The sequence below is a fragment of the Nannobrachium achirus genome (genome assembly GCF_963921795.1).
Source record: "Nannobrachium achirus genome assembly, chromosome: 23".
In the NCBI taxonomy this organism is placed as follows: Eukaryota; Metazoa; Chordata; class Actinopteri; order Myctophiformes; family Myctophidae; genus Nannobrachium; species Nannobrachium achirus.
Window position 1 is genome coordinate 4415761 of NC_137830.1, and position 24456 is coordinate 4440216.

General features: G+C 40.7%; 1 protein-coding gene across 1 annotated transcript in view; it reads left to right on the plus strand.

Moving 5' to 3' along the window:
- Positions 1 to 24456, plus strand: part of cax1 (cation/H+ exchanger protein 1) — a gene marked incomplete at both ends in the record, with an annotated part of 63233 nt that overhangs the window by 9579 nt on the left and 29198 nt on the right. Inside the window, 4 exons of the mRNA XM_080753912.1 lie at positions 14915 to 14974; positions 20272 to 20427; positions 20878 to 21005; positions 23643 to 23751. Of these exons, the coding sequence (XP_080610038.1) occupies positions 14915 to 14974; positions 20272 to 20427; positions 20878 to 21005; positions 23643 to 23751 (453 nt within the window). The remainder of the gene's footprint in view (positions 1 to 14914; positions 14975 to 20271; positions 20428 to 20877; positions 21006 to 23642; positions 23752 to 24456) is intronic.

Sequence of the window (24456 nt, forward strand, 5' to 3'; positions counted from 1 at the left end):
GGGGTCCCTGACAGGAAGGAGTTATTAACCCTATGAAATCAAACCGTGTCTAATATATATATATATATATATATATATATTAAAGGTGTCAAAATTATCGCGTTAACTGCGGTAATTAATTTATTTTATTAATTGCGTTAAATTTTTTAACGCAATTAATCCAAAAGCAGAACGACCTGCTGCGGTGGAACACTATCTGCGGTGGAACACTGTCTTACTGTAGCCTATAGCGCTGCCACTGCTCCTCCTCCACCCCCCCCCCCCCTCCCCTTTCTACACACAAGCATGTCACTCTGACTGCAGCAGCGAGAGACGGAGGAGAGCTAAGAGCTGCGGTTTCAAAGTGAAACAGGATTTAGATCGTTCACTGGAATAATACCTGATCATCATACAATACATCTGAAAAATATATAGTCTAGCCTACTTCTACCTCTGTTCCTAAAATCTGCGATGTTGTTAGGGTGCTGGGCTGCTGGCCTGAGTGCTCCAAACTTACTTGGATCAGATGAAAGACGCACGGCACTGCCAGTCATGACATTAGCTTAACGATCGATCGCCTCGTTGAAAATGCGCATTTGACCCAGGCAATCAACAGCACAACATTAATGGCAGCTGTTACAAACGCTTGTTTTCTCTGTCTTGTGCACGTGTGTCAGCTGTTTTATCTGTAACCTAGATGTCAAATAATTCTGTGTTGTATTGCAGTGGTTCTCAACCTATGGGTTGGGAACCCTAGGGGGATCCCCAATTTTATTTTGGGGGGGTCCCCAGATGTTAAGCTTAATGTTAACATTGTTTTCTCACTCAACAATAAACAGACCAACATACAGTAGCCTATAGGTGTGGCATCTGCACATTTCTAAACTGACAAATTAAGGGCTTTTTTACTAGGCCTATACCATACCTCTGGTCAAACATTAGTCAAATTATCAAATATTAGAGGCAGAAATTCTGAAAATAGCAGATCTACATGCTTGTGGATCTACATGCTCACAAGCATGTAGATCTGCTATTTTCACAAGCAAACAGTCAAAACTAATGTAATGCCAACTCCAACAATTCCAAGTGCTCAGGGTGTGTGGTGTGGGGGGGGGGGGGGAGGGGGGTCCCCAGTTCAAATATGATTATTTTGGGGGGTCACAGCCTGAAAAGTCATGTGTAAGCCAGTGTTTTAGACGTAGCCATGGGCCTATTGTATAAATATTTGCTATTGCTACACAATAAATGGTAAGGTAAAAAAAATGCATAAATAGTAATAATAATAACAATAATGATAATAAACATATATATAGTCCTACATATTGTATGATAAATCTATCTTTGCCTTTAGCTTGCCATTACCGCAACAATATACATAAAGAAATGGCATATTTTGGACATAGTTCGATTCGTGATTAATCATGATTAATTAATTTTTGAGCTGTGATTAATCTGATTAAAAATTTTAATCATTTGACAGCCCTAATATATATACACTGTAAATAAATATGTATCAGTCATCACCACAGCTTTAGATCTGAATAGATCAGATTAGATCAGATCAGATTAGATTAATTAAAATCAGACAGCTCAAACCTCCACTCCACACATTTATAAATATGTATCATAAATACTGATGATGATGATGGTGTAAATATAATTTATAAATATGTATCATAAATACTGATGATGATGGTGTAAATATGTCAGTATCATACTTGTGTCTCTCATGTAAACACATCTACTCTATTGTTTTATATGTGATATTTGACACAACAGACAGAGGAACAGTGTATATCTGATCATGTAATTATCACAGTATCATTGTTGTTTCTTGTACATAAACCTTTATACTGAACCACTGTACTGACTGGGGTGCCACAGGGTTCTGTACTTGGCCCCCCACCCTCTCTACACCAAATGGACACGTTGTGAGCTTGTAGATCTGCTGTTCTCAGCTCATTGTGATCTATGATGACAACAGCAGAACAGTTTAACTCTTTCCTCTCCTGCTGCTGTGAGCATGTTGTTGGTTGACTAGACTTCATGTCATTTACTCTCATGTTGAACTTTGTAAATCACTGTGGATTCAAACATCTACTAAATGTCTGCATTCATTCATCCATGACGTTCACATCATTCATTGTTTCATCTGTTGATTCATTATTAGATCATTATTTCCTCTGTCCTTCTGTCGTTTTGTTTTAATTTGCATATCGTTCTCATTCTTCACATGTTTTTTATAAGACCATTTGTAGAAGTTTATTTTTTTAAATAAATGGATTCTTAAAAGTCTGATATTGTTTCCATGTTTAATTAGTGTATTCTCCTTTCTGTGTGAAGTTTGCATGTTCTCCCTGTGTCCCCTTGGGCTGGGGTTTTCAAAGTGGGTGACGGGGCACCCTGGGGTGCTGCGACGGCAGTCCAGGGGTGCTGCAAGATAATTTGATAATATTTGAAATTTATTTGGACATTTAAATATATATTTAGTATAATTTTAAACTTGAAGTACAACGTTATTTTCAGTCAGTTGTAACCAAAATGGCGATTATCTCGCTTTCCTCACAACTTAATCGCAAAAATATGCTATAAATATAAGGTGCTGGGAGTGAACATTAGGAATATAATAATTTAGGGTTGCCTCGGATGAAAAAAAAAATATTTATAGGGGTGCCCCGAGCCAAAAAGGTTTGGGAACCCCTGCCCTATAGGGTATTTACCCTCTCAATGAACAGTAATCCTGGTCTCTATACTGCCTCCCCCTGGCCAGCCAGGGCGTCTGATGGAGGGGAAAGGAACTGGTTAGAATAACGTGTTCCTTCCATGCACAGCACAATCATCAGTGTATGTTGGATTCATGTCAATTTGTGTTTTCAGATATTTAACCACTTGAACCGTCAATACTTAATAAACTTGACCTTTCACTCTGTACTTAGTCTGCTCTTTTTCCCCTCTACACCAAACCTCTTTGCTGAAAATAGCCGATCTACAAGCTCACAACGCCTCGCAGCGTCCATATTCTCAGAATATGGACGCTAGGGTTCAAGTGGTTAATATAAAAAAGGAGAAAAAAAAAGTTCTATAACTCAAAGATTTGGAGGACCCCCTGTAGTAACTCTGAAGACCCCCTGTTGAAGACCCCTGGCTTAGGCAATTGGCACTGGGTGAAAAATGGGTTACAAAATATGGGATAAAATGTATACTAATAATAATACATAAATATAGTGTAATTTCAATAGGTTAATTCATAATGTATTTTTGTATGTCTGGTTCAAAGAGACACTATGGTATTGATTGATTGATTGATTGATTGATTGATTGATTGATTGATTGAGGACTTTATTAGAAGTTTGCATAGGAAAAGGTACATTTACATGACAGTACAGTTCACTGGTACAAGGTCAACTAAAAGGATAAACACAGCAAGAAAGCCTCAGGGCTTGTTTCCATTAAGGTATTTATTTTACTCATATAACCTTTAAGGACAGACATATGGAAACCTTGTATGTCCAAAACCTTTTGTATTTATCATTTTAAAAATGATCTAAACTAGTGAAAACAGCTGATCTACAAGCAGAGGCATTGTGTGCTTGTAGATCAGCTGTTTTCACTAGTTTTCTGAGATGAGTAGAAATTAAAGTCTAACAAATTGGAAATAATCCAGTAAGTAAAACAATAATACATAAATAAATACATGAAATAAATAAATAGTTTGATGGCAGCTGGATTTCCTCTTTGGTCTGTGAATAAAAGACAATGTGAGTCTACTTGAGATGTGTGTTTTCAACTATGGTCTGATCCAGAGCCTTGTATTGGAGAGAGTCACGCCATCTCTGTTCACTTCATGTTCAGGATTTTTACATACACATCTATTGGTGACTGGTGCAAGACACCAGTCATGTTGCCATACCTTAGCCTTTTCTGAACTGACGCCACTGAATACCAGACTGATCTCTCTTCATAAAGCCTCTCTCTCTAGGTCATACATGGGCAACTGGTGGCCCGGGGGCCACATGCGGCCCTCACCTTCACTTAATGCGGCCCGCAGGTTAATACCGGAATACTGATCTATTATTGATTTCAGCTGTTATAATTCCAAACATGACCTGCTTTAATTCAGTCAAGCTTATTGACTATAGTATAGTAGTATTACAATGTATTTTTTTTTATGTCCAATGTATTTGTATTTAGGTTCATAAAGTTAACATGAATATATAGCTAAATGCATTTGAAATTGAATCAATGTGTTACATTTCAGGATTCAAAAAAAATAAATAAAAAAAAAATAACAAAAAATGATTCCAGGATTCCAATTCAAAAGAAGCAAAAACAGCCGATCTACAAGCTCGTAGATCTGCTATTTTTGCTTCTTTTGTATGAGATACTCGAATGACAAAGTTGGACGTAGCAATATGCAATGTGGCCCTCTGGAGTGAAGGTGGAAATATAGTGGCCCTCGTTTCTCTGTCAGTGGCGCTCACACTTTTTCATGCGAAGGACCCCCAAAATGATATATCTGGCCACGGACGCCCATCTCAAAATATTTAGTTCCAGGGGGAGGTTGGAGTTCCTGGCTATGCCATTCAGGACCCACATCAATTAAAAACATAAACATTGCCTATGGTGTTTCTAGAATCATGAGGAATGCCTTGCATCACTCTGTGTGATCTCTGCTAAGGCCATGATTGATTACAGTGCTTCTCAAACGTTTTCATATCAAGGACCTCCACACTGACATCTATTAGCCCACAGGCCTCCGTTTGAAAAGACATGCCATGGATCCCCCATAAGAGAGGGTTTTTATGGCTCTAGCGGTGATTTCAAACCATTTTAATTTCAAGGACCCCCAGTTTGACATGCTTTTTAGGCTACGGACCCCCATTTAATTAATGGTATTTAATCTCTGAGAACCCAATTTATGTAAAAATCAATGTTAATTTAACTCACAAATGGATACAAATGGAACCAAATCCATTTGGTTATGTTTGTACACTCGCAGAGTTACATACCCATGAGGGTTTGTAACATTGGTTTCTATAATCAACTTGGTGCGTTTTGCTTTTATTTTTGAATTATTTTCATTAATAGTTTTTTGTTGTTGTATTTTATTGTAACTGTGATATGGATCTGCCTGGGTCTGAAATAAAGATTGAATTTAATTGAATTGAATTGAATTGAATTGAATTGAATTGAATAACTATCATTTAGCTGGAGACCCTGTCCTGGAACTCCCTCAAGGACCCCTGGGGGTCCCCGGACCCCACTTTGAGAACCAATGGATGAATACATAGTTTGACTCCATCAGTAAACACCCATACATCTAAACATGAAGAATTCCTCAATACAACATGAAAGGTGGGTACTGGGTAGCCTACATTACTGCTCACAAACATCTGCCATGTTTCAGTTGTTGCTGGCTTGCAGCCCTGCTATGATGAATCATGCTTTTAAATAACCCCAGATACTGATAAATAATATCGGTCACAGATATTCTTTTTTTTATCAGTATCTTATCATCCACTTGAATGGAAAAAGATATAGTTTATCTGTTTATCTGGCCCAGTGGGAATGGGCCACCAGTGGTGGAAAGAGCACTGAAATGTTTTATTAAGTAAAAGTATCAATACTGCAATGTAGAGATGGACCTATTGCAAAATTCTTGGCCAATACCGATCCGCCGGTTTTATGAAGGTCTGACCTGCCAAAACCCATTTTTCCGATACCGATTTCTTTAGCTAAGAACTAGAAAATAGGGTTGCTCCAATTAAAAACAAATTCAGGCCAAGTAGGCCTACAAGACATACTTCAATTTGAGTACCAATAAGAAGAACACTAATGCCAAATCAATCACAATAGTACAATATCCAAAATCACAGACAATATCCAGTCTAATATGACCGTCTGGACTAGGCAGGAGGAAAGCAGGTGATGCATGCTTTTTTTCCCCCTTCTTTTTGGAGACAACATTGAGCGCAGGATTATGGAATATATCCTTACATTGCAAAGGTTATCAGCACCATCTGTATTCTGTAGGCTGCCACTAGACTGGCTGCTACTTGCTAATGTTTACTTTAGTCACAGGACCAGAGCATCATGCTGTGCAGTGCCATAGACACAATTGGCATAATCTTTTATATTGGCCGATTCCAATTTCCACCCCTACTGCAATGTACAGCTGTAAAAGTCCAGAATTCACATTTTACTTTAGTAAAAGTACAAAAGTATTGGCATCAAAATGTACTAGAGTAAATGTAGTCATTATGCGTAGTGTCTCATTTCAAGTCTTCAAATCTATAAAAATCTTTTGAAAATAACAGATCTACAAGCTCAAAATCTGTCATATCTCAAGGCAATGTGAGCTTGCAGATTGGCTATTTTCAAATGGACATAATGTGTGTTGATGTGTTGGTTGATTTGTGTTTCATAAAAATAATCAATCTATAAAGTAACTAGTAGGATTAACTAAATAATTGTAGTGTATTAAATACAAGTTGTAAGTACAATATTTGGATCTGAGATGTAGGCCTAATGTAGTAAGTTAAAGTTGTGCCATGTAACTTTTTTTATAAAACAAATCTTAAAATTCTCCTAACTATTAAATCACAAAAGTTTTAGAAGATCCGCGCCGTGAATTTCAGCCTGTAAAGCCTTCTCTGTATGTAAACTGAGATCCTTGCCGTGGACCGGATCTCGCGCCAAAATTGCGTCATCACACTACCGGCCAATCACAGCGAGGGTTATACAACTGCCGGCCAATCACAGCGCATCTTGAAGTGGGGTCGCTATGGCAGCCATATTTGTTGTCGCCCGTTTGTACCATCCCTTCTCTAGGTAATTTCGCCTACCAGGCAGGGTGAAGGAGTCCGTATCTCTGGAATTACTGAACGCACAGGAACAAGGGACCCCTTAAAAGATAGATCTCAGCGAGGTGGAGGCAGACGCGGGGGTCTGAAGGTACGAAAAACGTCCGAAAGACGCGGACGCGACCGCGGTTTGCTATAGGGCTAATGACCACTAGTTGGGCATCTTACACAGTATGGCTTTAAGAAGTAAAAGTATTGAAAACTGGAAATACTCAAGTAAACAAAAAAATACATCAAACAGTAGGGTAGAGTGGGGGAATAGGCCCCCCTGGGGTAATAAGCCCCCCAGCTGTATTTCTCTACAGAACTACAAGGTGGCAAACTATTTGATTTCAGCACATTCCTGGCATCCTTAGCTCTTCATGGATACAACATTTCATTGTCTCACCTTAATCCAGGTCATAACTTTCTCAATCAAACACATTTAAGATAAACTGATCTAATTCTTTGTCACTGTGAAAATGTTCCAAACTCGGTGTAAATAAGTTGAACCTCTTCACTTATTTTTTGTATATCATTAGGAAGGCCTTATGATAAATTATCAACTTAAAAAAATAAAAAAATAAAAAAGGTTTAAGATTTAAGATGACACTCTTTGCAATGACAGCGTTGGGGTAATAGGCCCCCCCCTCGTGTGGGGTAAGAAGCCCCCAGAGGCTTTTTGCCCCATGGAGAGAATAACTGCTTATTTTTGGCAGAATCGTTCAGTTAATGATACAAACGTGAAAATTGGCATTAGCAGTTTCCATGGGTCACTTTGAAATGGACACTTTCAAGATGACAGACATTTTTCAAGATGGCTGACACCTAATTGGAGCAGTTATGTGATATAAAGGGTTATTTTACCCAGGGGGCAAACCAGCCTTTTTTTGGGAAACCTGCATTTGCCCCGACATAAAAAGTTGTCCACCAGAAATATTATCTATGACCCAGTAGGATCACAACCTATATGGACAACCCGGTCAATTTGTACAACAAAGTCCAATATGGCCGCCTCAATATTAGCCCCTATTAGTTTTAATGGGGGGTGAATAGGGCAAAATTTTAAACTGAGGGATATTTCCACGAAACTTCACAGGTTGATCAATGGTATACATATGAACATTTTTTGTATTGCAAGTTTCCATGAAATCCAATATGGCCACCACAATATGGCCGCCATAATGTAAGGACCCAGAAAATAGGTTTTGCCTCTAACTTCTGAACCAGATGAGCTAGAAACGCAAACTTGGTGTCTATTTCATGGTGTCTGACCATGGGAGACTCAAAGGAATAGCTAATTTTATTATTGGGTGTGTCTGGACCTTTATTGTGCACATTTGCAAGATGGTGGATTCCCAAAATAGAGCTTTAACATAATTTCTACCATGATTGTTGACTGCTTTTGCAAATACAAGCAATATGAATCCATTTGCTAAGATTTATGGCACAGAAGGGACTTATACCTGTATTATTCTTGAGTTTGCATGTTGTCAAAATGGCTGTAAACGAGATATTATATTTCCTGTCCGATTCTACTGTATGTAGTTGTAGCAATGACTTCAGATAAAATCAGAGACCAAAACAATGTATCTTAGAAATTATTTTTTTATTAAAAAAAATATAAAAAAAGAGAGAGATTATCTCAATGAAATGAATGCAACTGCCTTTTTGGGTCTTTCACACATAGACATGCACATGCTTTCCAACAACTTCAGCTTCAGGGAAATTATAATGAACACATGATTAAAACAGGCTGCATTATAATGCAAATAATTGCTAGTCACTATCACTGTCATGTGTACCTATCCTGCTGCATCTTGTCTCCAGTCCTTGGCAACGACACCCCAAGTAGCATGCAATTCCCTTCTTCGCACATGAACAGTTTTTCTCGCAGCCTTTGATACAGCTACATGATATTGCCTTGTCCATTGATATAGGCCAGGCTGGCTCTGTAGATGGACAGGGGACTGCCTTCCCATGGCGGCAGCATGATATAGGCATATATCATGCTGCCACCCACCTCCTAGACCTTCCAGAGCTGTGGGTGAGAACAGAGCAGGATGCATATCTTCCTATCCATCACATGGTCTCAGCCCTTGGACTCGCACAGTGTCGTGCCCTGCCCTTTATTCACAGCCTGAGTGGCAGAGATACCACCAGCTATCCCTTTTTCACTGGAAAGAAGGCATGGTTCAAGACCAGCATGGGTCTAGATCTCCCTGCACTTCAGGAGTTTGGTGAAAATTCCTCTTATTCCCTCTCAGAGGATGTCAAGAATCAGGCTAGAGACCTCACAATAGCTGTATATGCATCAAAAGCTGACCATTCGGAGGACTTTGACCTGGCAAAGCTGAGAGTGTACAAGTTCCTAAATAACCGATCAACCCTGTTGAAGCTGCTGCCATCTACAGAAATGCCTTTGGCCTGCACCTGAAAAGAGCTGCTCTTGCAGCCATAATAGATAAAACTGCACACATCGCGAAGCCAGACATCACTTGCTTCACTGAATATGGATGGTCTCTCAGTGATGGGAAGGCAGTCCCCTGTACATCTACATAGCCAGCCTGGCCTATATCAATGGACAAGGCAATATCATGTAGCTGTATCAAAGGCTGCCAGAAAAACTGTTCATGTGCCATCCATCCATCCATCCATCTTCAACCGCTTATCCGGAATCGGGTCGTGGGGGTAACAGTTCCAACTGAGACTTCCAGATTTCCTTATCCTGCGCAACTTCCTCCACTCCCTCTGGGAGTATACCGAGGCGTTCCCAGGCCAGTCTGGATATATAATCCTTCCATCTGGTCTTAGGTCTGCCACGGGGTCTCCTCCCAGTGGGACGTGCATCGAGGACCTTCCTAGGAAGGCGCTCGGGGGGCATCCGTACTAGATGCCCGAACCACCTAAGCTGACTCCTTTCCAAGTGAAGGAGCAGCGGTTCTACTCCAAGTCTCTCTCGGGTGATTGAACTTCATGTGCGAAGAAGGGAATTGCATGCTACTTGGGGTGTCGTTGCCAAGGACTGGAGACAAGATGCAGCAGGATAGGTACACATGACAGTGATAGTGACTAGCAATTATTTGCATTATAATGCAGCCTGTTTTAATCATGTGTTCATTATAATTTCCCTGAAGCTGAAGTTGTTGGAAAGCATGTCCATGTCTATGTGTGAAAGACCCAAAAAGGCAGTTGCATTCATTTCATTGAGATAATCTCTCTCTTTTTTTATTTTTTTTAAAATAAAAAAATTATTTCTAAGATACATTGTTTTGGTCTCTGATTTTATCTGAAGTCTTTGCTACAACTACATACAGTAGAATCGGACAGGAAATATAATATCTCATTTACAGCCATTTTGACAACATGCAAACTCAAGAATAATACAGGTATAAGTCCCTTCTGTGCCATAAATCTTAGCAAATGGATTCATATTGCTTGTATTTGCAAAAGCAGTCAACAATAATGGTAGAAATTATGTTAAAGCTCTATTTTGGGAGTCCACCATCTTGCAAATATGCACAATAAAGGTCCAGACACACCCAATAATAAAATTAGCTATTCCATTGAGTCTCCCATGGTCAGACACCATGAAATAGACACCAAGTTTGCGTTTCTAGCTCATCTGGTTCAGAAGTTAGAGGCAAAACCTATTTTCTGGGTCCTTACATTATGGCGGCCATATTGTGGTGGCCATATTGGATTTCATGGAAACTTGCAATACAAAAAAATGTTCATATGTATACCATTGATCAACCTGTGAAGTTTCGTGGAAATATCCCTCAGTTTAAAATTTTGCCCTATTCACCCCCCATTAAAACTAATAGGGGCTAATATTGAGGCAGCCATATTGGACTTTGTTGTACAAATTGACCGGGTTGTCCATATAGGTTGTGATCCTACTGGGTCATAGATAATATTTCTGGTGGACAACCTTTTATGTCGGGGCAAATGCAGCACACCTTCCTTTGCCCCCTGGGTATTTTGGTGATACAAGCCTGAAAATTGGCATGAGTAGTCTCTGTGGGTCACTTGGCAATTAGCCTCGGAAACCCAGACTTACTTGGCAATTAGCCACCCACAGTTACTTGAAATTTCAACATGGCAGCCATTTTTCAAGATGGCCACCACCTTAGTGGAGCACCAAATAAACCATTATATCACTTAACTGCTCCACAAGGTGTCGGCCATCTTGAAAAATGTCCGCCATCTTGAAATTTCAAGTAGCTGTGGGTGGCTAATTGTCAAGTGACCCACAGAGACTGCTCATGCCAATTTTCATACTTATATCACCAAATAAACTATTATATCACATAACTGCTCCACTAAGGTGTCAGCCATCTTGAAAAATGGCCACCATCTTGAAAATTCAAATTCCTCTGACAATTATCTTGTCAAGTGACCCATGGAAAATGCTCATGGCAATTTTCATGATTGTAGCACTTATTCTGCTCCAGGACATAGAAGGGGGCCTATTACCCCATAGAGGGGGGCCTATTACCCCAGTAGTGGGGCAATAGGCCCTTTTTACATGTTTTTCTTTTTGTACTATAAAATCAAATGTATCTAATTTTTCAACATGGTGCCCATATAGGTGTATTGGGTAAAGCATTGTTAACATGTACATACTGAATTAATATCAAAATGTATTTTAATTGGTCATAAAATAGACATTATCCTTAAGGGGGGCCTTTTACCCCACCTTACTCTACATAAGTAAATGTAGGCCTACTTAGTTACTTTAGACCACTGCAATAATGTCCAGTTAATCAATATCCAATCTAATTCAATACAGGCATTTTCATCTGCTTTATGAGTTGTTGTTCCCAACATTAAACACAAGGTGTCGCTGTTGCCTTGATCTTCGTCTGCGCTAACTCCACTTGCTGTCTTTTTGTCCAGAGCCGGACTTTCTCTTTAAATAAAAGTAAAGATGTCTTTTGTGTGTGTTTTTGCAATATATTTGTAATATGGCCTGTACAGACATTGCTAGTCATTTTATCTAAACGCTAGCAGTGAGGAGCAGAGATGAAAATGTTTTAAACTGTTCTAATGATGTCAGCACCTTGATAGACAAGCTTTATAATGATATGTTCAGCTTCATTAAATGCATGCTATTGATTGATTGATTGAAGACTTTATTAGAAGTTTGCATAGGAAAAGGTACAGTTTCATGACGGTACAGTTCACTGGTAGGCTACAAGGTCTACTAAAAGGAGATCCATGAAAAGACTAAGCTTATTTCCACTGGAAACCATTGAAGTATCTCATATAACATTGAATGACAGACAAATAGAACACAGTACTATGCACTAGTAGATATGTAAAGAAAAACAAAAAAGAAAACAGTAAGTCTAAACAAACAGTATATACAAAGAAGGGGCAGGGGAGGGTAGGGTTGGGCTAGGTTCATTTTTTTTTACCAGTTGCGAACGGCTGCTGCCTGTAAGTGGTTTTTCAGGGCAATTTTAAAGGATGCTAGTGATCCACACTCCTTTATGGCCTTCGGTAAGGCTTTCCACATTTTGGTGGTATAGCAGAAAAACGAGTTTGACCCTTTGTTGGTTTTTACTCTGGGTTGGAAGTGATCTGTGGCGCTGCCTCTGGTGTTATAATTATGGACATCCTTAATGTTTATAAAGTATTTTGACAGGTACTTGGGTATCATAGTGGTGTAGTGTATCTTGTACACCAGGCCCATTGCAAGTTGCTGTACTCTATCATCTACTCTGAGCCACCCCACTCTTAACTGGTGTGTAGCGGTGAGGTGAGTCTGATAGGGAAGGTTGAGCAGAACCCTAATTAGTTTATTTTGGGCTGTTTGGAGTTTTGTTTTCAGGGCTTGTGGGGCGTCACGATACCATACGTGGACTCCGTAGTCAAAGAGGGGCTGGATTATTGCACCAGCTATGGTCTTCAGTGTGTTGAAATTGACCATTGGGGCGATCCTCTACCAGATGTATTCTGGTAGTGCACTAGAGCAACGTTTTCAGGCCAGGGACCCCTTAGTTGAGAGAGAGATGAAGCAGGGACCCCCACAACCTGTTCATAGATTCCATATAGTTTCATTGTTTGACAGCACAATCATCAGTGTATTTTGGATTCATGACAATTTTCAGATATTTAACCACTTGAACCGTCAATACTTAATAAACTTCACCTTTCACTCTGTACTTAGTCTGCTCTACACCAAACCTTGTTGCCAAAAATAGCAGATCTACAATCTCACAACGCCTTGCAGCGCGAGGCTTGTGAGCTTGTAGATCTGCTATTTTTGGCTACAGTTCTCAGAATATGAAAACTAGTAGGGGTGTAACAATATAGTAACTGTATCGAAATATCGTTTTTAACTTAAAAAATTGAAGTAGATCGAAATGAAAACAGCTAAAATCGAATCGTATCGTTTTATTTTGTATCGTATCGAATCGGCAGTGCAAAGAATCGATTGTATCGATACTACCTACTTGTGCATTGTATTTAGCATTTTTAAGAAGAAAAAATTAAAAGGAGGGGTTTAATTACTTTTCCTTTCCATATAGTTACACTGGTCTATCGATAAATGTGTGTTATCTCTGGGTTCATGTCAAGGTGTGGGTTTGTCAATATACAATGTCCATGTATTTGGCAGATAATCACTGTGTTTACTTATTTATATCCATAATAATACACTTACTTACTTACTTAGGCCTTTAAATTCCCTAAGGAACATAGGCCATCGATGAGGCTCCTCCATCCCCTTCGGTCTTGTGCCCTCCGCTCCAGCTGTTGCCATGACAGTCCTTGCACCTTCATCTCCTGCTCTGTTGTTCTTCTCCAGGTGTATAATAATACATGTTTCCCTTAAAAACCTTCACTATCCACACCTTTCACACAGATTTAATTTCTTTGCTAAATAGTTACTATATCGATTTTAAATAATTAAATCGTATCGTATCGTATCGCCATGAATGAACAAATATCGTCCATGTATCGTATCGTCAACCATGTATCGTGATATGTATCGAATCGCTATTAAAATGTATCGTTACACCCCTAAAAACTAGGGTTCAAGTGGTTAATGTATAAAAGAAGAATTCAGATTCTATTCATATGGCTATTGTGTCACTTTAATGACTTTTTGCGTAGCCATAATTATTGTTGTTTTTATTATTATTGTTGTTGTTATTATTATAGCATACAATCAAATTCCAGGCCGACTACATTTCCCAGAATGCACCTGAACCAGTGCAGTCCCAGCAGCTGAGCCTGAGAGAGAGAGGAGCGACAGACAGACGGACGGACAGACAGACGGACGGACGGACAGACAGACAGACAGACAGACAGACAGGCCATGTGAAGCAGCAGAGGTTCTGTGTGAAGATAAAATAAAATAAAATTAAAATGTCTCAAACTAAACCTCTGCTCGCACCAAGTGACGCTGAAAACGCGAGGAAAAGATCCACGGCAGGCAGTTCAGGTAAGACATGTTTTTACTTCATTCTGATTCCTATCAGTGGGACGTTTTAAACTTGACTTCTTTAGGCTTTAAGTTTCTACAAGTTTTCCAGGTGCTTCTATGAACCCGCTCGTCCACGTTGCTGTGCACGCGTCTATGTGTTTTGTGTTTAGAATCAATCGGCTGGTGTTTTATTACAAATCTTGGCTTTAATTAATCCTGAAACATGACGGTCGTTTCTCACGATTGTCATGGATCCACCTCAATCTCCTGTTTAGCAGTTAGTTAATTTGCCACGTACGTTTACATAAAGGTTCTCATTTAAATAATAAAGAGCTTACTGAAGGCTCAGGGATGTTACAATATGTACTGCTCAAATATAATTACCCTTATCTACAGTATTGTTTCATAAAAAGCATTTAAATCCGATCGACGGCCATTTTCGACGGCCATTTCCACTACGCGACCCCATCGGTTGGGAGGTGTACTGCACTCTGATACATTAACACTGTCTTTAGAAAATGGCAACTGATCGGATTAAAATGTTTTTTATTAAACAATACAGCCGAAACAGGTAATTCTGCTTGAGCGTACCATATTAAGACATCCTTGAGCCTTCATTAAGCACTTTAATTTTTAAATCTGAACATTCTTGTAGACGTACTTGGCAAATTGGCTAAACTGCTCAACACCAGGTTAAACCTCAACCATGACGGTGGTGAGATACGACCGTGATGTTTCAGGGCTAGTAGTGTGCAAGTGTTTATGTTTAGAATAGGTTGGTATTTCAAATCTGGGTATCAGGATTCATTAAAATCACCTGTTGCTGGTTTGTTTGTTGTTTTGGTATGTTTTGAACAAACAAAATGAGAGACAGTCACACAACATAAAGAGCTCTAAACTCTGTAACTCAGAGTGTACAAATGGAACCAAATGGACCCTTAGAGCAATGGTTCTCAAGTGGGGTCCAGGGACCCACAGTGGTCCTTGAGGGAATTCTAGGGGGTCCCTGCAGTTAAATAATATGCCTATTGATTGAATATTGATTTTACAGGGGTCCCAGAAATAGAAATACCATTAAATGGGGGTCTGTAGCCTATAACGTATGTCAAACTGGGGGTCCTTGAAATTAAAATAGTTGAGAAGCACTGCTAGAGCTGTAAAAGATCTTCTTATGGGGGTCCCTGGCATATCTTTTCAAACGGGGGTCCGTGGGCTAATGTCCTTGCCATTTTGAGAACCACTGTGAGGCTCTTTCAGTCTGACTCAGCCAGTATTTGTACTTCTAGCACTAATGATTTTAAAGCAGGGGTCTTCAAAGTGTTCAGGCCAAGGAGACCTTAGTGGAGTGAAAGATGAAGCAGGGACCCCCACAACCTGTTCATAGATTCCATATAGGCCTAGTTTCATCGTTTGACAGCCCAATCATCAGTGTATTTTGGATTCATGTCAATTTGTGTTTTCAGATATTTAACTTGAACCGTCAATCCTTAATGAACTTGACCTTTCACTCTGTACTTAGTCCGCTCTTTTTCTCCTCTACACCAAAGCTCTTTGCCAAAAATAGCAGATCTACAAGCTTGTAGATCTGCTATTTTCGATTAAAGTTCTCTGAATATGGACACTAGGGTTCAAGTGGTTAATATACAAAAGGAGAACAAAACAAGTTCCTATCACACAAAGATTTGGAGGACCCCCTGTAGTAACTCTGAGGACCCCCTGTTGAAGACCCCTGTTTTAAATCATTTAGACATATTGCACGTTATTGCTTTAACCATTATTTTATGTTTTAACTATCGGTGCCGCGCTGCGAGCTTGCAGATGTGCTATTTTTCAATAGCTAAAGTGTAAAATAATTCCAGGTCTTAATGGCTTTTAATTTGGGGGTCCTTGACATTTTGAGAAGGCACTGGTAGGCCTTTAGTCAGCCTGACTCGGCCAGGATTTGTACCAAGATTAGTAGCACCAATGTTTTTTAAAGCAGAGGTCTTCAACAGGGGGTCCGGGACCCCTAGGGGGTCCCCAGAGTTACTACAGGGGGTCCTCCAAATCTTTGAGTGATTGAAACTTTTTTCTTCTTTTTCATATTAACCACTTGAACCCTAGTACCGGAGTACCCATACCGGAGAACTTTAGCCAAAAAGTGCAGATCAACAAGCTCACAGTGAGCTTGTAGATCGTCTATTTTCGGGCAAAGAGGTTTGGTGTAGAGGAGAAAAAGAGCAGACTAAGTACAGAGTGAAAGGTCAAGTGTATTGATGGTTCAAAAGGTTAAATATCTGAAAACACACATTTATATGAATCCAAAATACACTGATGATTGTGCTGTCCAACAATGAAACTATATGGTATCTATAAAAAAATAGTGGGGGTCCCTACTTCATCTCTCTCTCGACTAAGGGGTCCTTGGCCTGAAAACGTTGAAGAACCCTGTTTTAAAGCATTAACATGTCCAGTCACAGACAGACAGACAGCCAGGAGGCTACAGTCCATATGACTATCAGACAGACAGACAGACAGACAGACAGACAGACAGACCGTCCATATGACTATCAGCAGGTTCAGGTTAGTCACAGATGTTTTCCCAGGAGAGTTAGGACGCATCGGGTGTGGAACGGTGGTCACAACCTCACACACAATACACACTCTGGTTTCTATTATCTTGTGTGTGTGTGTGTGTGTGTGTGTGTGTGTGTGTGTGTGTGTGTGTGTGTGTGTGTGTGTGTGTGTGTGTGTGTGTGTGTGTGTGTGTGTGTGTGTGTGTGTGTGTGTGTGTGTGTGTGTGTGTGTGTGTGTGTCGATAATGGCCATAAGCTAGTTGTGATGCCCAAGCTAAGGCATTGGCAAACTGAACAGAAACATTTTGTTCAGTCAGTGCTTGTGATGATTGGTGCTGTCAGGATTGCTGTCTGTCAGAGCCCAGCACAAGGACACGATTTACAATGTAGGCGTTTAGCTGATGCAGAGCGATTTACAATAAGTAAGAACAGCTCATGGTAATGTGTCAGTACATCAATATTAATACCAAATGCATAGAAATAGTCATCCAAACTCATTGGGTCTTATGATCAAAATTATACCCATTTCCTGTCAGTCTACTGTCCTATCGTATAAAGCAGGGGTTTTCAAAGTGACGGGGCACCCTGGGGTGCCATGATACCAGTCCAGGGGCGCCGCGAGATCATTTGATATAAATATTTGGAATTCATCAATATCACTACATCAATATCACTTCACTATGCTTAGTAAAACAGACCTTTTTTGCACTGTACTTGATGAGTTCGTTTTCTATCTAAGACAACTCTCTTCACCAAAAATAGCAGATCTACAAGCTCACGTGACGCGTTGTGAGCTTGTAGATCGTCTATCATATTATCTAAAATGCAATTCATTATTATTATTATTATTGGTGAACCTTCCCCCCAGAATAAGCATGCTGGGGGTTAAGCATGTTCAAGTGGTTAAATGTCAAGTATAACATTATTTTCAGTCAGTTCTGATGGAAACGGATATTTCTCTGTGATGATGTAAGATGAACACTGTGACTCAGGGGTGCTGTGGATGAAAAAGTTATTTACAGGGGTGCCCTGAGACCAAAAAGTTTGAAAACCTCTGGTATAAAGGCATACAATCTTTACAAAAGGAAATCTAAAATGTTCCACGGAGAGGACCAAGTCTTGCCACGGACACATTTGTCCATGTACGGACATGTTGATGACCCTTGTCTATATCTTCTTTTTTTAGTAATATTAATATTATTATTATTACAGTAGGGGTGGGCGATACAGTGATAAATATCGTTGAGACGATACGATGTCTCTTGAGTCCTTCAGATAATTGTGTATATCGTGATATAATGAGGAAGCCATGTAAGAATTCCTTGTTAATACAGGGATTCATTGCGGAATTCATTAAAATCTGCATGTTGGTCTAAAATCATACATGGGCAACTGGCGGCCCGGGGGCCACATGCGGCCCCCACCTTCACTTAATGCAGCCCTCAGGTTACCGCAGTGTGAATGACTGTTTTGATTTCAAGCTGTTTACAATTCCAAACATGCAAACATGACCCGCTTTTATTACTTCAGTCTATATTAGTAGCTTAATGACTAGTACTAGTCTTTTTCATGTCCAATGTATTTGTATTTAAGTTCATAAAGTTAACATAAGAACATATAAATGCATTTGAAATTAAATAAAAATTTAACTTTTCAGGATTCCAATTCAAGAATAGCAAAAAATAATTCAGGATTCCAATAAAAAAAATAGCAAAAATAGCAAATCTACAAGCTCAAAACGCGTCGCAATGCCAGCGTTTCCGGCAGCACTTTACAAGCCAGGCGCTGCGCCTGGTCTGAAATCTTTAGCGCCCGGCCAAGACGCATAGCGAAAAGCCCTAAACGTCACCAGTGCCTGCTTGTTTTCATCACATACACACGTCCAGAGCAGCCCACCGTCACAAATGTTCACCGGGGCTTTAACGGTGCAAGGACGAGATGTAGATTTCTTTTAAAACCACTATAGTACATTTTTCGATTTGGGACTAATACAGTAGATGGACTTCACATTTCGCCTACACGACGCTGCGCTGCGGCGCCGCCCGCGAGCATGTTTCTCCTCCCGGGGAGGAGAGGAGGAGGAGAGAGTGGCTGGCACAATGCAGCCTGCCGCCCTGCCCTGAGCGGCTCAGGGCTGAGCCTTTAGTTTACCTCCGCGGTGGAAATCCTGGCTGTTACCCGCGACTCACGTAGAAAAACTTGCAAAAGTATTTAACTCCAGCACGGGAGGGATGTGTGTTGTGAACTTGTGTAGGCTACTGCATGAGAATCACGCACCACTCCGTGAGTTAGTTTCACAGGACTTTGTGCGGGTGCTCAATAAAGCCTTCCCTGTGAAAAGCTTTACTATTTATGTTGGTTTAATGTGTAAGATTAAACATAGCAGCGCCAATACCACGTTACCTAACCCTACGACGATAGTATAGCGTCCGATCACTGGTCATCACTCATCATCAGCACACAGTAGCACTAGCAAGATAGGTAGCTACAGTATGTTATTGTTCGTCATGTCAGACCAACGTAAACCTGTTACCCCGGTCAATACATAGGCTTCAAAATAAGAGCCTATCGGTGGACTTCAAAACAAAATAAGAACGATTGGTACTTAAATGTAAAGTAGCCTATAAACAAGCTCGCCAACGTTTGGTTTAGCTGTGTAATGCTGTGAGCTTGTAGATCAGCTATTTTCAAATAGCAGATGTACAGGGTCAAAGTAGCTAAACTGGTTTTGCTACACAATGTTGAATAAATGTGAATAATGATAGCATAATGTAGTTGCATTTTCCTTTTTCACACCAACTCATTCATATTTTGAGGGCAAAAATGATAACTGATTTAATCAAAAATCGAAATATGTTTTGATTTGTTTGTTATAAGCAACTTCTCTCTCTTATTTAACTTCACTTAATATTTTGAGGGCAAACATAAGAATTAATATAATAAAAATGTATCAAGAAATGCATTTTAATTAAGCAAATTAATTAATTAATTAAGCAAAATTTTCCGGCTCGCGCGCAAGCGCGCGAGCCTATGCTTCCCCCCTGGTCAAGACTTTTTCCTGCAGGAAACCCTGAATGCGATGCGTTTTGAGCTTGTAGATCGGCTATTTTTGCTTTTTTTGACTGTATAAGTGTATAATGCTTTGTGGCCCTCTGGAGTGAGAGTGAAAATATATTGGCCCTCTCCATCATCACAGTTGCCCACCCCTGGTCTAAATGGCCAGTTAGTTTTCGTTACCTTGTAGGTGTGAAAAACTAAAGAATCTTGATAAGATTGTGTATCCTGATACAGCTTGGGATATATCATGCTATATTTTTCCATATCGCCCACCCCTATATTATGTCTGTGTACAGATATATTGATGACCCCTATTTATATCTTCTTGTTTAGTCTCTGCAGAACATTTAACTGCTAAGCTTGTAGTGAGTGAAAAATAAAATAAAACCTGGCTCCTCAGGACACCATGGGGAGGCTGAACAGCATCCACGCTTTCCACGACGACGTCACTCGGACCTGGCCGTCGCTGAGACGCCCTCCCCGGACACCCGCCACTCGGACGCCGGGCACCACTACTGCACCTACTCACCTAAAGGTCTGCTGGCTGTACCTCGAGGTGAGTTAGACCACTATACTGCACCTACTCACCTAAAGGTCTGCTGGCTGTACCTCGAGGTGAGTTAGACCACTATACTGCAGCTACTCACCTAAAGGTCTGATTGTACCTCGAGATGAGTAGACCACTATACTGCACCTACTCACCTAAAGGTCTGCTGGCTGTACCTCGAGGTGAGTTAGACCACTATACTGCAGCTACTCACCTAAAGGTCTGATTGTACCTCGAGATGAGTAGACCACTATACTACACCTACTCACCTAAAGGGCTGCTGGCTGTACCTCGAGGTGAGCAGCGCTTAACACATTTAGACAGGGAAGGCATATTCTGTGTCATTTTGGGTTTTAACCACGTTATTTTATGCTTTAATTATTGAAAAACATAGATACAGATATGATATGATATGGGTTCTTGTAAGGTGTATCTCTCCTGACGTGGCGTGCGTTGCAGGTCAGTCCAGGACGTCGGCCCGCTCCACCCCCTCCCAGTATGAAGAGGCCTGGCAGGAGGGAACCTCCAAGACCACCATCAGAGCTGAGAACGAGGTGGAGGCCATGAGGGAGGCCAACAACTACAAGGTACTGTAACCATGGTTACCAAGGTACTGTAACCATGACAACCAAGGTACAGTCTGCCCACTTGGAGAAGTGGGCAGACTGGGCACCTGGACAACTGGCCACCAGAACCATCTGGGCACTAGGGACATGTGGGCGCTTGGATAAGTGGGCACTTAAGCCTCGATCAGAGTCTGCGGTGAAGAGCTATCCACCGCAAATTAATAAGTGAAGGCCATCATAGTCCGTCACGGTGGAGTCCTATTCACCGTGACTGAGTGGTCTAGATCGACCAATCAGTGAACGGGGTGAAGAGCCTATCTGTCTGAAAGTAAAAACAGAGAGATGTGTCGGGACTCGCGGTGGAAAGCTCTTCACCGCGAGGAATGACGTAACGTTGTAGTTTTATGACTCAGAAAGACTACACCGCGGTGGATAGCCTTCCACCATCCACCGCGGAGCCGACTCTGATCGAGGCTTTAGGGGTGGATACATCGGGCGCGCTAGGGACATGTGGCCTCTAAGGACATAGGGACCTTGACAACGGAGGTCGTTCAATTCGGAAGATTCAACACTCAAGTCACGTCTCGACTTTCCTACGTAGTTGGTGACGTTTGGAAATACGAGTCGAATAAGAGTAAGAGACCTTGGCCAGGCTGAGAAGCAAAGTGAGAAAAGAAAGTCAGACGAACATAACGAATCAGTCTGGATTCCAGGCTATGTCTTTGATTGATTGATTGAAGACTTTATTAGAAGTTTGCATAGAAAAAGGTACAGTTTCATGACGGTACAGTTCACTGGTTCAAGGTCTACCAAAAGGAGATCCTAGAAAAGACTAGGCTTATTTCCATAGGAAACCATTGAAGTATCTCATATAACATTGAATGACAGACGGATAGAACACAGTACTATGCAGAGTAGATATAGTAAAAAAAAAGTAAAAATAAAATAAACAGTGCAAAAAAAAATATACAGTAGGTAAATACAAAGAAGGGTCAGGGGAGGCTGGGCTAGGTTTGTTATTGTCTTTACACCAGGGTTTCCCAAAGTGGGTGCTGTGGCACCCTAGGTGCCGTGATGCCAGTCCAGAGGTGCCTCAGAATACTTTGGTAATATTTGGAATTCATCAATATCACTTCACTATGCTTAGTAAAACAGACCTGATTAGCTCTACAGCCAACTCTCATCTCACCAAAAACTAGCAGATCTACAAGCTCACAACACGCCACGTTGTTGCGTTGTGAGCTTGTAGATCAGGGGACCGCGAGGCACCGCCGACCGGACCCAGAACGAATTATAGTGAAAAAAAGTGGAAAAATATCTCCACGTTTTGTTTCCACTTCTCATTGTATTCATTCACTTTCATTGCATGCGCTGAGCGTGTGTGTGTGTGTGTGTGAGAGAGAGAGAGAGAGACAACGACGCGCTGATTGGCTGATGCCGGGCAACAAAGTATTATGGGTTGTCATCTCTATGACAACGATGCGCTGATAGGCTGTTACCACAGACCGCGGAAGTTTTCGGAGCAGCAGCAGCAGCAGCAGTAGCTTCAGCCACTGAGCCACCAACAATGCAACTAGTTATAAATCAGTGGGGTTTCTTTCACGCAAAACATCATCAGCGTGAATACGTTTGCAGGATTGTAATCTTATCTCCAGAGTTTGTCGCGACGTGCCACGGCCCGACAGCCTGTGACGGCTGCCTCTCTTTCTGCATGGATATGCTTCGTCTCTGACGCGCGACACCTTGTTTTCATATCGATATTCACGTTGCGACACAAGCATAAATTATTCGAAGATTATCCCAGTTTGTTAAAAGAAACCAGAGCACTAGGGCAAAATATCTCTGCTCCACTTTGAACATTCTGTTCTCCCTGCTTTAATGGGTTGTTTCTCTTCAATCAAGTAAGGCCCCCAAATGATTTTGGTCCCCAGCCCAGATGACAGTGAAGTCATAATTTAAGGACTCTTTTAATAAAGAAAGAAACGGAAAAAGACCATTACTGCATCAACAAACTACTAAAAAAAAAAAAAAAAAACATCAGCCAATGTAAAAAAAAAATAAGAGAGGGATCCCTAATTATGTAAGATGAACAATAATGAGGGCAAGTGGCCATGACGTGAGGGCAAGTAGAACATGACCTGTACTTTCCAGACGGACAAGTGCCTCTGAGACCATAGTGTCAACCCCTGGTTGGTACTTTTTTGTATCTTAGCCTACTATTTAAGATTGACCAACATAATAAAAATAAGCGAATATAAATATATAAAAAAGATATATATATATTTAATTGTTTTGTTTTCCCCAGGACCCGGACCTGTTTCAAAAGAGTATTTGTGGACCTTCAAGATTTGTATTTGAGGACCCCTGTTGTAGATCGTCTATTTTTGGGGAACACCCACCCCCCCAAATTAGGGATGGTGAGGTTCAAGTGGTTAAATGCCAAGTATAAAGTTATTTCCAATCAGTTCTGAAACTGATATTTCTCTGTGACATATCCTACTGTATCTCAGGTGGAAAGATGTGCATATTTACGTAATATGATGTAAGATTCAAAAAAGTGTAATTCATGGGATGAAAACGTTTTTGACAGGGGTTCCCTGAGTCTAAAACAGTTTGAAAAGCCCTGCTCTAAACGTGTGAACTTTGTTTTCCTCCCAGTTTGGCTTCAGGAAGTGGAAAGGTCATGTGACCGAGAGACCCATGGAGAACCGCTCGGCCGTGGTCAAAGAGCTCTACTGTGACCTGAACACCGTCAAGCCTCAGACAGGTCTGTCTGCTCTCTGTATTACTGTGAACACTGAATCCTCAGGCAGGTCCGTCTGGCTTCCTCCTTTATTCCTCTTTTGTGTTGCTTGAGATGTGTGCACCTTTAACCCGACACCAATATTTTGCTTATAAAACTACTGGCATATGAGTTTCAACAGCCATAACATTTCAGTCCATTTTTTATATCAATAGGGCTTCTTACAGTCAAATAATAACGATCATCTCAGCCTAATTATATTATTCATTCAATAATTTGCCTCTTCAGGTTAATTAATATGAATCCATAATGTTTGTGTCCAGGTTAGTTATATCGGACCAGTTACTCGTATATGGAGACCCCTGGTACCCATATATGGAGATCCATGTACTGTATATAGAGATATGCTGTGAGAGCCCAAACATGCTTACCCTGTTATTCGTTATGTGAAAGCCCTATGACGTCTATGACGTCTGACATCATACATACAATCCCTTTTATGCCCATACATGGAGATCCCTGTCTGTAGAACCAGCCACACAGATATGGTCTGTCTTGGCCATCTGTCTTGGCTATATATGGATTCTGTTAGTGTGCTTCTCCTAACAGGGAATCATATGGGATACAATCCCTTTTATGCCCATATATGGAAATCCCTAACAGAATCCCTTTTATGCCCATATATCCTGCTCTGAGTATCTGACTCATCACTGTGATGTCACCTGTTTA